General features: G+C 40.1%; 2 protein-coding genes across 4 annotated transcripts in view; one reads left to right on the forward strand and one right to left on the reverse strand.

The window, feature by feature from the left end:
• Window positions 1-318: 318 nt before the first annotated feature.
• LOC114872085 (facilitated trehalose transporter Tret1-like) lies at window positions 319-3,629 on the forward strand. The gene is made up of 6 exons (XM_029178862.2): window positions 319-583; window positions 1,260-1,521; window positions 2,085-2,245; window positions 2,324-2,587; window positions 2,684-2,931; window positions 3,102-3,629. The coding sequence occupies exons 1-6, from the start codon at window positions 508-510 to the stop codon at window positions 3,480-3,482; spliced, it is 1,392 nt and encodes a 463-aa protein (XP_029034695.1). The 5' UTR covers window positions 319-507; the 3' UTR covers window positions 3,483-3,629.
• Window positions 3,630-4,938: 1,309 nt separating this feature from the next.
• Window positions 4,939-12,305, reverse strand: part of LOC114872084 (octopamine receptor Oamb) — a 63,526-nt gene continuing 56,159 nt past the window's right edge. For 2 of the 3 annotated variants that reach the window (XM_029178858.2, XM_029178859.2), the window contains 8 exons: window positions 9,270-9,407; window positions 8,598-8,696; window positions 8,395-8,522; window positions 7,358-7,495; window positions 6,800-7,082; window positions 6,157-6,318; window positions 5,714-6,024; window positions 4,939-5,398 (listed from right to left, as the gene is read on the reverse strand). In XM_029178858.2, the coding sequence (XP_029034691.1) occupies window positions 5,266-5,398; window positions 5,714-6,024; window positions 6,157-6,318; window positions 6,800-7,082; window positions 7,358-7,495; window positions 8,395-8,522; window positions 8,598-8,696; window positions 9,270-9,407 (1,392 nt within the window). In that variant the 3' untranslated portion in view covers window positions 4,939-5,265. The remainder of the gene's footprint in view (window positions 5,399-5,713; window positions 6,025-6,156; window positions 6,319-6,799; window positions 7,083-7,357; window positions 7,496-8,394; window positions 8,523-8,597; window positions 8,697-9,269; window positions 9,408-12,305) is intronic. The other variant, XM_029178860.2, reaches the window with a different exon arrangement.

The following is a 12,305-nucleotide window of genomic DNA, read 5'->3' on the forward strand; positions in this document are numbered from 1 at the left end:
CAAACCTATTGCACCAGGCTAACATTTAATATGTAAATTATCATAGGGCTCAACAGAGACTCAATTTAATAAAAATTAATTTAAAAAAAATAAACCTCAAAAACTATTAATTCACTTTCACCATGCAAATCAATTCCTAAATGAAACGAAACCCTCGACACTGTTAACCACGAGTTCAATGAAACGATCATGAAATCAAGCGTGTTCACTGTTACCAACATCGGTTACTTAACATTGTCTTAGCTGGTTGAACTGTGGGGTCATCGTGTAGGTAGGGACTGTCGCGAGATAAGAGGATCGTGATAAGAAGGTCACGGCGCGGAAGAGAGATGTTGCTTTTCTTATCCAAGGATTTCTTCTTGGACGAAGCTTATCGAACGCAGTTCACGTTGCGTTCTCCGTACAACCTGCTGTTTTTTCGTGGATCGACAACGATAAACAGCATCCAGGACGACACCCTGACGAAGGTGTCGATAATTTTACGTGTTTCTACGCTGGTCAACGGAAATGGCGCTGACGGATGACGAGCCAACATGTGATCGACATGTCAATAAACTTCCGCAATACGCTATCATACTTTTGGGTAAGAACTTTTCTAACCCTTTGATCACGTTGTTTTTTACGGTTCAGAGAAATGCAACGTGTTTGTAATTGAAAGTAAACAGACAATATTGCGCGTTTATTATTGTTGCTTATTAATTTTCACGTGAATGTGCTCGAATTAACGATACAATGATAACATAAAGATCCATTAGCATAATAATGCGGAGCATGGAAATCTGTACGAGATACTGGACAGAAAATATGATCGTGTAATGTCGGATTATTCCAAAAATAATGTTGTTTGTTTAAAAAAAAATGATGTGAATAATTATGCTTTTAGACATGTATATTTTGTACCTTATACAAAATAAGTTTGTGTGAGTAAAATACAAATATTATTTATGGAATGATTTGATCGTACGATAGTATGACGTCAAGAGGATAAATAAAGACACAACATAAAATTCATCAAACCGTTTTGAGAAGGAGATAATGACTTCATTAATTTCATAAATGCTCATCGCTAAAACCAACTGTCTAAATAAAAATAGATCATTTGACATGATAGCCGTCATGGATTGCAATCAAATATTTAGATACCAACTATTTTCATCGACGGTTATCTAAACCATTCAGAATTTTCAGTCTGTCCATCAAGTGATCATTTCATCCATCATCCATGAAGATATTTCCGTTTTGCATACGATGAACCGCAGCCACGTTGGCCAATTTCTCCATCGGCACCTGCATCGCTTGGACCTCACCGATTTGGCACATCTATATCACTCTGGACGTGTCAAAGGTCAACAGACAAGATATTTCTTGGCTGTGCGGCTTGGTGCCTCTTGGAGCTGCGATAGGCAGCCTTCCGGCGGAAGTAATTGCGAATAAGATCGGTCGGCATAGAACCATCAAAATAATCACTCCATTTCTAGTCGGATGTTGGCTGGTTATCGGTTTGACGGCCAACAAAGTATGGTGAGTGAAGTGTATTTTCATATTTAGGACCTTAGAATTTTGGGACCTTAGACCATAGAATCTGAAGATCTTGGATCCTAGGATCTAATGACTTTAAAGCCTTAGAAATTTGGAATTTTGGGACCATAGGGACCTTAGAATTTTAGGGCCTTAGAACTTTACAATCTTGGCTCCTTAAACCTTAGAACCTGAAGACTTTGACCCCTAAGATTTTAGAATCTTAGGACTTTGGAGTCTTAGAAATTTGGAATTTTGGGACCATAGGGACCTTAGAATTTTAGGGCTTTAGAACTTTGGGAGACTGGGTCCTTAGACCTTAGAACTTGAAGACTTTGGCTCCTAAGATTTTAGGACCTTAAGACTTTGGAGCCTTAGTACCTTGGAATCTTGGGACCTTAGGGACCTTAAGACCTGAGGACCTTAGACCCTAGAACCCTAGGATTTTAGAGTCTCAGAACCTTGGAATCTTGGGACCTTATGATTTTAGAATCCAATGGAACTTAGAACCCTAGAACCTTCGAAACCCAGTTCATCGAATTAATCTAATCTGTATATCTTTGAAGGATATTCTTGGCACGTTTCGTAGCCGGCATAGTCTGCGGCGCGTTCTCAATCATAATTCCAATTTACTTGACCGAAATCGTGGAGAGAAGATTCAGAGAATCGCTGAGTATGATTTGTCAGCTTCAAGTCTATCTTGGAATCTTGTTCACCTACTTTACAGGTAAAGAAGAAAACTATCGTCACCTCGAAATAGGACAAGGAATCTTTAAAGTACATCTAACAAGCTTGACATTCACAGGATTCAGCGACGATCAGCTTACGATCGCTCTATTGTGCGCCGTGGCACCGACAATGCTTTCAGTAGCCTCTGTCGTTATGCCAGAATCACCTGTTTGGTTGATGGCGCACAATCGCGAAGAAGAAGCTAAAGAAGTTTTGAAAAGTCTGAGAAGAACCGAAGGTTTAACCCAAGAGGATATCACCAGAATTGAAAACAATATCGAACAAACTGGTTGTGTGTCAGGATTTAAGGCGCACACTAAAGCTACCATCATCGCGTTCAGTGAGTCATTTCAATTAATAATTTCAATTAAAATTTAAAGTAAAGTAAAGTAAATTTAATCCCTCTTTAAAATTCAATACGTGTTCAATTTTTCAGGTTTGATGTCCATTCAACAAATGACTGGAATGAACATCCTCATAGCCTACGCCTCTAGAATATTGATACGTCTACAATTTCCCTTAAACACGAATGTTGCTTCGATCATCCTGGGACTGGTACCAGTAATCGCGACGTGTTTTTACAAAAACCTACTAACGCGTATGAAAATGAAATTACTATTATTCCTCAGTCTATGCGTCATGTCTATCAGCTTGTTCATCTTGTCTGCTTATTTCCGCCTTCAAGTAAGTTAATTACCCAGCACCAATAAATGAAACAAATTTAACCCTTATCCAAATAACTGTCTTTTGCATGCAAAGGGTTAAATGAACCCTGACTGAATAAGGGTCGTTTCTTAATCGAACTCGAAGCACTTAGAGTTACGTTTAACGAAATGAATTAATTTGTTTTATAGAATACGTACATCGTGTCCAGTTTCAGCTGGGTACCGTTCCTGTCCATCGTCCTCCTCATGGTCGCTTACGCGGTTGGCTGTGAACCAGTGTGCTGGATCCTGATCGAAAGAATCTTTACGAGCGACGTGAGGAACATGGCCATTACTGGTAGTATCGTGTGCAATTGGATTTCTTCGTTCATGTCGGCTAAAGGATTCCAGGATATACTGTCGCTGATGGAAATTTCAACGGTATTCGCTATGTACGGTATATCTACCTTGATGGGTACCGCGTTCGTCGCTCGTATGGTACCGGAAACGGAAGGGAAAAGCGAGGAGGAAGTGCAGATGGAGCTGCGAGGGTGGAACCAGGAGGATACTGAAGTTCCAACGTGTTGTTAAACTGAAAAAAAAACGAAACGAAAGTGATGGAGTGATGTGTGATCGAGTGATTAAATGTGATTAGTTGGAATTTGGAACTTTAAGACATTTATTTATATAATTGTAACCGATCTTAGGAGATTGATTAAAAATTTTAAAAAAACCTAACTCGATGACTCGGATATTGAAAAATTCCTACCAATCAGGAGATAATTAAGGAGTCGAACATCCGAGAATTTTAACGATCATGAATTTATTCGCATATTTATTTCCATTCGTTCCGTTACGTATGGTGTAGACGATATATCACATAATACAATGAAATCGATTCCCAATCAGTCCCTCTGTCCTCGATTATCGACGATGTACGCTCGCTAAAGGATCAATTGCGTTCGTACAAAAATCCCGAGAAAATTTTGTTCGTTAATTAGCATCGATATAACAACACTTACATACGACACGTATCTTCGTTCCTACAGGATATTTCAAAGTGAACCTTCTTCTTCTCAGCCAAAAATTGTAATCTTTGAAATATCCTGTAGATTGAAAACAATACTTTGCCGATGTAATTATCACAAATAACCAACGAGGAACAATTGTAAAAAATCTACGGAAACAATGATGAGGCGAACGCTAGCTGTTGAGGGCAGAGGGATCATTTATAGAACGGCGTCAACAGTGTAACGAGAATACTTATTGTAGATGATAACCAGCTGCTTAACATAGCCTTGTGTACACATAAATATCGATACGTACACGTATATATCATAGTGATTTGCATTAATATTCGAACGCTAATATTTAAGTAGTTATTGCTCGACACATCCATTTACAATTACGCTTAACCCTTTCAATATATTAAATCGTTTAACGTAACCCTTTGATGGACCTCACTGAGACATCGACAATTTTACTTTAATTTTAACCGTCAGATTTATTATTATTAGAAATTTGAGCATTTAATTTTCGTCGAAGCACCATGGTACATGTTTCGTAATTCTGGGCCACAACTGACCTATCCAACACCATACAATAATTAATATTTTATGAATTCATTAAATAGAGATTTAGTTTAACACCCTCGCTACCAGCGTCACGTATATTTCAAGCGTTAAATTTCCCATATGAGCTCTTAATTTCCTATTTAAAAATAAAAATGCTACATAATTTTTAAAAATAAGTGCAAGACTTGAATTTACATTATTTAAAAAATTGTTCAATTGAATACCGATAGCAAAGGTGTCAAGTACTCATTCACATCATAACTATGAACGATCATATGGAGCAATAATTAATATCCAAATATTAACGCAAACCACTGTACGTATTAAATGGATCTTCCTTACGATTTTGTGCTCAACATTGTGCGCTCGCCCAGCGTCACGGCTCACCGCTATAATTCGTTCTCTAAAATGTCTCTTCTCAGTCGATTATCTCCATAGTGTTCTATGGTGGACGTTCATAAAACACAGGGGGAATATTCACGATTGAAACAGTATTATTTATATTCGATAACCATCGTTCTCTGCTTCTTTAACGCGGACGCAATTCACTGGAAACGAAGTAAGACACCGAAGAAGCTCGAACGTTTGTCTAATAAACACGTGTGATATCGTGTCTCATCGTTCATTGATTAGACACATTGGTGATCCGGCTCGAAGGTGAATCGTGCTCGATTTCGCGGCACGACGAGTTCTCCCGGTTCACGTACACCTGGCAGCAGTGTTCAGAAAGACTGGATCCTCACTTTCGAGGTGGTTGAATCGAAGGTGACGCGCTGTGCGCCACTTCTGGCACGCTACAGTCATCTAGATTCGCTTTGCGAGTGCACCGTCGGTTCCGAGCTTGGATCCGGATCGGAATCGTCTATCGATACACCCTGTTGCGGTACGCGGATCGAGTAGCTGGGACTCCGGTCGTTTCTAGAAGAAACAAGGCTGGTTTTGCGACGGATGCTGATCAATTCATTCGTTAACGTGGAATTCGTCGTTGGAAAGGTGTCGTTGTCTATTTGGATCGCTTGGAGCTGGTTAATTTTGATCTGGACGTTAATTTTGAGCTTGGATCACTCGAGGAGAGGTGGTTTCGAATTGGATCATTTGGAGAACGTTAATTTTGAGCACAGAGCACTTGGAGAACGTTAATTTTAATTTCAGCCATTTAGCGGAGATAAATTTTCAGCTTAGACCATTTGGTATGTGTTAATTTCAAGTTGGATTATTTAGGAAACATTGATCTCACGTGTAACTCACCTCATAGCTAATTGGCTTCCATCGCTGCCCCGTCTCAAAGTATTAGCCCGTCGTTTGCAGAAGCACTTGCAAATAATCCTCTTGAACGCGAACCGGAAGTCCTTGCTGAACAACGCGTAAATGCAAGGGTTGATCGCTGAGTTACAATATCCTAACCAAAACAACACGCTGAAGACGGTGGGGTGAATACAGTTGGGGCAGAACGCGCGTACAAGATACATCGTGAAGAAAGGTAGCCAACAGAGGATGAATCCTCCAACGATTATACCTAACGTCTTGGCCGCCTTTGTTTCCATGCGAAATCTTTTCACCTGCAACACCAATAAATTTCTACGATTATTAATATTTTAAATCATTTAGAATCTGATGTTTAACGCGTTAAGCTTCAAATTGTCTGCCGTTTAATGGTTCCGAAGGAGTTAAAAATTCCGATGGTACATTACCTGGGCCTTTATGTTCCGTTTGCCCATTTTCATCACCCTAGGCTTCTCCTCAGGGCCGGGGGCGAGTTCACGCAGAGACACATCATCCCCCGTCATTTGACTCTCGCAACTGCTCCGTCTGCTCGGCCTCCTGGTGCTACCGACCCTATTGATACCGCTCACCTGTCACGAAGGTCGACTTTAACGACACCGTACACCGCATTTCCTCGCCAACACGTACGCTCGCTCGCCTTGTCGACGCTTTACGACGCTCGTAAAGCACGTTGCTTCTCCTCGGTATCGTAAACTCGAATCCTTGGATAACGTTTACTCCTCTCAACGCTCACGACCCCTCGCAATGACGAGAATTGAAAAAATTACCGCCTTCCTTAATGCGAGGACATATTAAACCACCGACCATACCCGAAATTCTAGGAGGTGAATGTGTGTAATTATAAATTTCTATCTCTATGACACGTGAGTTCCGGAATCAAAGAGGTATTCAGAGCTCTATAATTTCAAAAAAGCGAGCGAGCTTCTACCATCGTTAGAAATATTTATCTATTCTAAATCTTAAACTACAATTTTAATATTGAGTTATTGGTAAATGATCGAAAGATTCTTTATTCTAAATTTTGTCTACGAGACAGATGACATCTTGTACCTTGAGGTGCGTACTCCTCGGGGTAGGACAAAGCTGGCTGTGCGTTTGTCCGTTGCTATAATGCACGGAAGTCTGCGAACATCTCGAGGGTGTCCTCTCGAGAGTGTTGCACTTTGTATTCAACGTTTCTGTGCTCGGATAAGAGACAGAGATTTTTATTTTCTCTCTTTTCACCGAGCTACGGCTATTCGACTCCGGACTTCTCGGGCTACCGTTGTTGCTGCCGTTGTGAACGCTTCCTCGACCTCGATGGATCCTCAGGGTCAACCTTTGTTCGTCGAATCTGAGGGAAAATTCCCGTAAAGGATATGTATCGAAAGACAGGGGTACTTTAAGGTGTTTTCAGCTTCGTTTGATGTTCTGTTCTTTAAAAATGAATTCTAGCGAAAATGATCATAAAAATAGGTGATCGTTAAACAACGAAAGGAAGTACGGAGGAAAGGCGCGATCAACGCTGTGTTTCCGGATCAGTCATGATTGAAAAGCTTCAGAGGAATAATGGTAACGCGTGGAGTGGTTTTTCTTTCAGCTTCGATGGTTGAAGAGTACTGCCTTTACCTGGAGCCGAGCATTTTCGAGCCCTTTGTCGTCCGGAAACCCTGATTAATGGCCTTCGTGGTAGAGACGGCCGCGTTGTAGATTCTCCAGTAGAAAAACAGCATGACCAACATCGGTATATAGAAAGAGCCGAGAGCGCTGGAAACGAGATACAAGGGTAACAAAGTTTTTAATTTCAACCACCCCGATGAAAGCCAGGATATAATTCCTTTTGCTTCTATCTTCCGGACGTTTTCCAGCTTAACACAGCCACCTGTTAACGCGTTTTTCCTTTCGTTTATACGATTATCCAAGGATGAATTAATGAGATTGTCTTCTGGACAATTCGGATTATTTCAAACGATAAAAAATATATTTCACCCTGAATTAGACAGGTCATCGGTAGAAAGGAGGAACGAGCAGAAAAAACTGAAATATCACGAGCAGAGTGAAAATGATAACGCTGCCAGGTAGGATCGTAAATTTGTCGGACGCACACGATGGAACACATTAACCAGTCTACTTGTCGGTTTGATTTAGATGCGCCGCGTCGCGCATAAACCGGCGTGGATTGATGGATGCACCGATCGCGATAACGCGGTAAGAATAGACCGGGATGCTTGGCAGAAATTCAGATCCCGGCTCTTGACATCCTAATAATTCCCGTTTCCGCTCTGGATCCACCGAATTCGGCTATGCGAGCAATCTCGTTCTCTCGCTCTGTTTCGAGTACGCCTCTGTCCCGTCGTGCCTCCCCGAATGGAAAAAAAGTTCATTTTCATCGCGATCATTCTGCGAACGGCTGTACAGAGATATACAATAAAATACTAAAATTTTCAAACCTCCGTTCTGATAAATTTAAACTCTGAAAATGACGATTTTCGGATGTAGGGAATTACAGCAGGTGGAAATCTTTATTTTGTAAATTTTATGCTAATTCAATTTGGGAATTTGAAATTATTAAGCTTCGAAATCCCTGTTTTGAAAGCTTAGAATTTCTAAGCTTGCAGAAGTTTGCTAAGCTTGGAATCTTCTCCTTTATTTCTGTTTTGACTCACCTGTAGACCACGTAACCAGCATCGTTGGTCAGCTCGCAGATCCAAGGACACGGTTTCACAGGGACGAGAATGGTAGTAGTGTTGAACGGTCCATTCTGCGCTAATGTCACATTGTACGTGGGGTGAGACTATGGAAGAAAAACACGAGGAACTAGTAAGACGCTCTGTATAACGAGGGTGAAAATTGTCGAGCTGCTAGTTACCCGTTTGTCTTTCCAACCGACCAGGGGTGGAAAGCAGATGACGAAGCTGAGGACCCACACGGTCGCGACCAACAGTCTGGCTCTTTTCGGTGACATGATCTAAATTTCAAATGAAACTTAACATGAAATTCTTATGAGCAAGTTAGAACTATGAATCAATATTTATAGAATTTCAAATTTCTTCGAAAACTATGAAATTTTGCACATATACGTAGGATATCAAAAATCAACTTTACATGGAAATTTTAACATCGCATCTGATATTCTAATTATTAAAAATGGGAGAAACTTAATACCGTGCGTTGCTGAATTTTAACATAATACGAAATTCTTATGCATTAGTTAGAATTATGAATGAGTATTTTTCTTCAAAAACTATGAAATTTTGCATATGTCAAAAATCAGCTTTACATGGAAATTTTTAATATCGCACCTGATATTTTAATTATTGAAAATGAGAGGAAGTTAATAGAATACCATGCGTCGCCGACTCTCCGGACACGGATATAGTGTGTTCGACTTTATACGTAACGATCGATCGGGTTGTTCGATAGAAAGGTCGGTGGGTATTTGAAGAGAACAAGAGAAGCCTTAAGAGACAAATGGCTCGATCGACCGTTTCGAAGCGTACACCTGTTCCTCGAAATCGAATAATCGGTAAATGGTACTTGCCTGAGGATAACTGACTGGCCTGGTCACCGCTAAGTATCTATCCAGGCTGATGGCGCATAAATTCAATATCGATGCTGTGCACATCCACACGTCCACTGCCAGCCACACGGAGCACCATAGATCACCGAATATCCAGACCTTCGAAAAGTAATCACAGATGGTTCCATTAGTCGTCGTAATCGCTTTCCCATTCAAGTCAATTACAGATTGAGAACAACAAAAGGAAGAAATTTCTTTCTCTTTTCATTCTCGATTAACAGAACACTTTTGTTCCCTTTCATGCTTGGTAAAATATTCAAATTTACAATTCGCAAATTGATAAAATTATAAAAGATGTAGTTAATTTTGTACTGTATCGCTCTTCCAGCAAATCCATCATATAATTTCAAAGGATTATCTGAAATGCTGCTCCATTTCGTTCGACATAAATTCTTCCAAATGATTCTATGGTTTCTCGTTATCCTCTCGACGAATGTGTTATACAGTTACGTTGGAATCCCCAGTTTCAACCGTATATCCTTCACACGATACAATACCTTCATTCATCCCCATTCACCGTTCCAATCTCCTCGTCTTTCCGAACACCGAAGCCAATATTGTATCGAGATCCGTTTGCTTCGATGCTCGGTAAGCGGCGTCTGTTTTTGAAATTCATACGTTTTCGTCGTCCCAGGACTTATTTCAGATTTGTTCGTACAAGACGCGAGTAGCATTTCGATTCGGCGCGATGGTAAGTGAAACACGAAGGTAAATTGGAAACATTTCATAAACCGTGTTGTATTCTCCGAGATAGAGTCGGGGCATGCGACGAAATGTAATAGGATTACGAAGAGAGACTTGAAATTGTGATAGCAAAATGAACGTCCATAGAAATTATTTATAATGCCGTGTGCATTTGTAAAATAGCAGGGCAAAGTTCCGACTCAGTTGTAATTAGAGAGACGGTTAATTGAAATAAATGTAAAATTTGAAAGGTTTCAAAAAATATGGTATGCTCTTTTATGTTCAAAAGAAGCGAGGATTTTTGTATCGCATTAAAATAAAAGGTTTATAAATTTCAAATGATAATTTTGAAGCATGAAAATTCTGGCAAATTTAATTTCTTAAATTAATCATATCTTTTATGAAAGAAATCTCGTTAGATTTCGCGAAACATGACATGGATTATGGAAAATCGTGTGCCCATTATCGAACAGAGGCGACCCATTATTCTCGTCTAAGACGAGAATGCATCCTGACATGTCGATCGGCAGCAATTCCTCGACCGGATGATTGTGCACGTAATGGAATGCACCCTCTTCGCGAGTGGGCGCAGCAGGTGCAACCGAGATTGCAACTAACTGCACGCGCTTGGAATCGCGTGTACACGGTGGTCGGTGCAACCACCTGTTTCGAATTACCCTCGACTCCTGTGGCTTCGTCGTTGTTCGATTCGATTAATCAACCACCGTAGCAGACCCTGACACCGTTGTTGCCCACGTAATAATGCTGCTGATTCTCCATTGTTATTAATACTACTGGCAGGGACGGCAATATCCTCTTAACCCATTGCGCATTGTACGTGGATACTGTCTGGTGACAAGTTTGAAAAATTGGGGATCATTGATCCATGGATTATGTACTTGATAAATGCTTTTCCGTCATATTTCTATCGTGCCAGATGATCGAGAAAAGTGGACTTTATTAACCTTCGAATGTACGCGCATCATAACGGACCTCTATTTCCTGCGCTTAATTTAATCGATAATTACTTCCTGCCTGTGTATTTAGAACACTGCTGCAGAGTCCTTCCTTCCCTCGTCCTGCTGCTACTGCGTTTATTTAATCAAAGGGAGTAGAGAAAGAAAGAGATGGTATATATTTTTCAATATACCATCCATGTACTTTTCTTCTGCTGCTTCTCTTTTTCCTCTTTTTCTGTTGGCTTCTTTACAGTTTCAAGGGAATATTCAGAGTGTCCCATGATCACTAATCCTCCTCTTTTCTTTGTTGCAACTTCTTTTCAGTTTTTCGTTTAATGGTAATTTTACCACTTCTTTCAGATGTTTTAATTACGAGCAACTTTTTAATTCTTCTTAATTATTTTTTATTTTTTACACAGATTAATAAGTTAAATTACAATTGGACAAAAAGCTTTGGAAATAATTTGAGCAATTGCTGATTCATCTTTTTATTTAATTTTTGTGCCATTATTTTATTGTCGAAGTACACACGAAGCTAAGAACGAAATCAAACCGATTCAATGAATATTCCGGTTTCTAAGATCGAGGTAGAAGTGTCAACCCTCTGCACCCCTTTTCCGGCGCGAACGTTCGTCTTTTGGGGCGTGCAGCTAGGAAGAAACGAAGGGCGAAAGCCAGCAAACTGTTGCGCTTAACCCACCCCTTTCCTCGACGAACCGTGTTCCCACAGTTATTTCGTGTGCACCCTTTTTGCTGCGAATTCTTCCGGGCACGATGGGGTGCTACGAGGGTGGTTAAATATATCCGACCGTTTTAATAGTTCAGATAATTGTTCCGAGATATTTTCGCCCGACTTTCTCACCCACTGTTTTGAGAACAATTGGAGTGACTTTTTTTAGCAGAATGTTTCTTTTTTTATTCTTGCACCCTTTCACATTAAAAACCTTCGTTTTCCTCTAATGGAACATATAAAATCCTAATGACACACGTACGTCCCAGGGACTATTTTGCAAAACGGAAAGTTTTGACTGAAAAAAATTGAAACTTCATTATAAGCTAACTCGTGTTACGTTTAATTTTTAATTCACGAAACAAACACATAACCGGTGTACAAAGGGTGAAACTGTAACTCCAACAGTAAACTTCCATCGTGCTAAATTTTTCATTCCTGCAGCCTGTACACTTCGCAAGTCAACCCCTACGGTGGTGAATTTTTAATAAATGAAATCTCGAGTAGAAAATCGCTCCGACTCGTGCACGCGATAAACTTATCAATAATTTTAACAACAAATCGAGGATCAATAGCTATCATATAATATTTGAATACGAGATTATTGTTATCCTATGACTACCA

This window comes from Osmia bicornis, chromosome 9, assembly GCF_907164935.1.
Source record: "Osmia bicornis bicornis chromosome 9, iOsmBic2.1, whole genome shotgun sequence".
NCBI lineage: Eukaryota > Metazoa > Arthropoda > Insecta > Hymenoptera > Megachilidae > Osmia > Osmia bicornis.

Coding starts and splice junctions, on each gene's coding strand:
- LOC114872085 (XM_029178862.2), top strand. CDS start 508: ATGGCGCTGACGGATGACGAGCCAACATGTGATCGACATGTCAATAAA. Junction 584..1,259: donor ATACGCTATCATACTTTTGG/GTAAGAACTTTT, acceptor GATGAACCGCAG/CCACGTTGGCCAATTTCTCC. Junction 1,522..2,084: donor TTGACGGCCAACAAAGTATG/GTGAGTGAAGTG, acceptor ATATCTTTGAAG/GATATTCTTGGCACGTTTCG.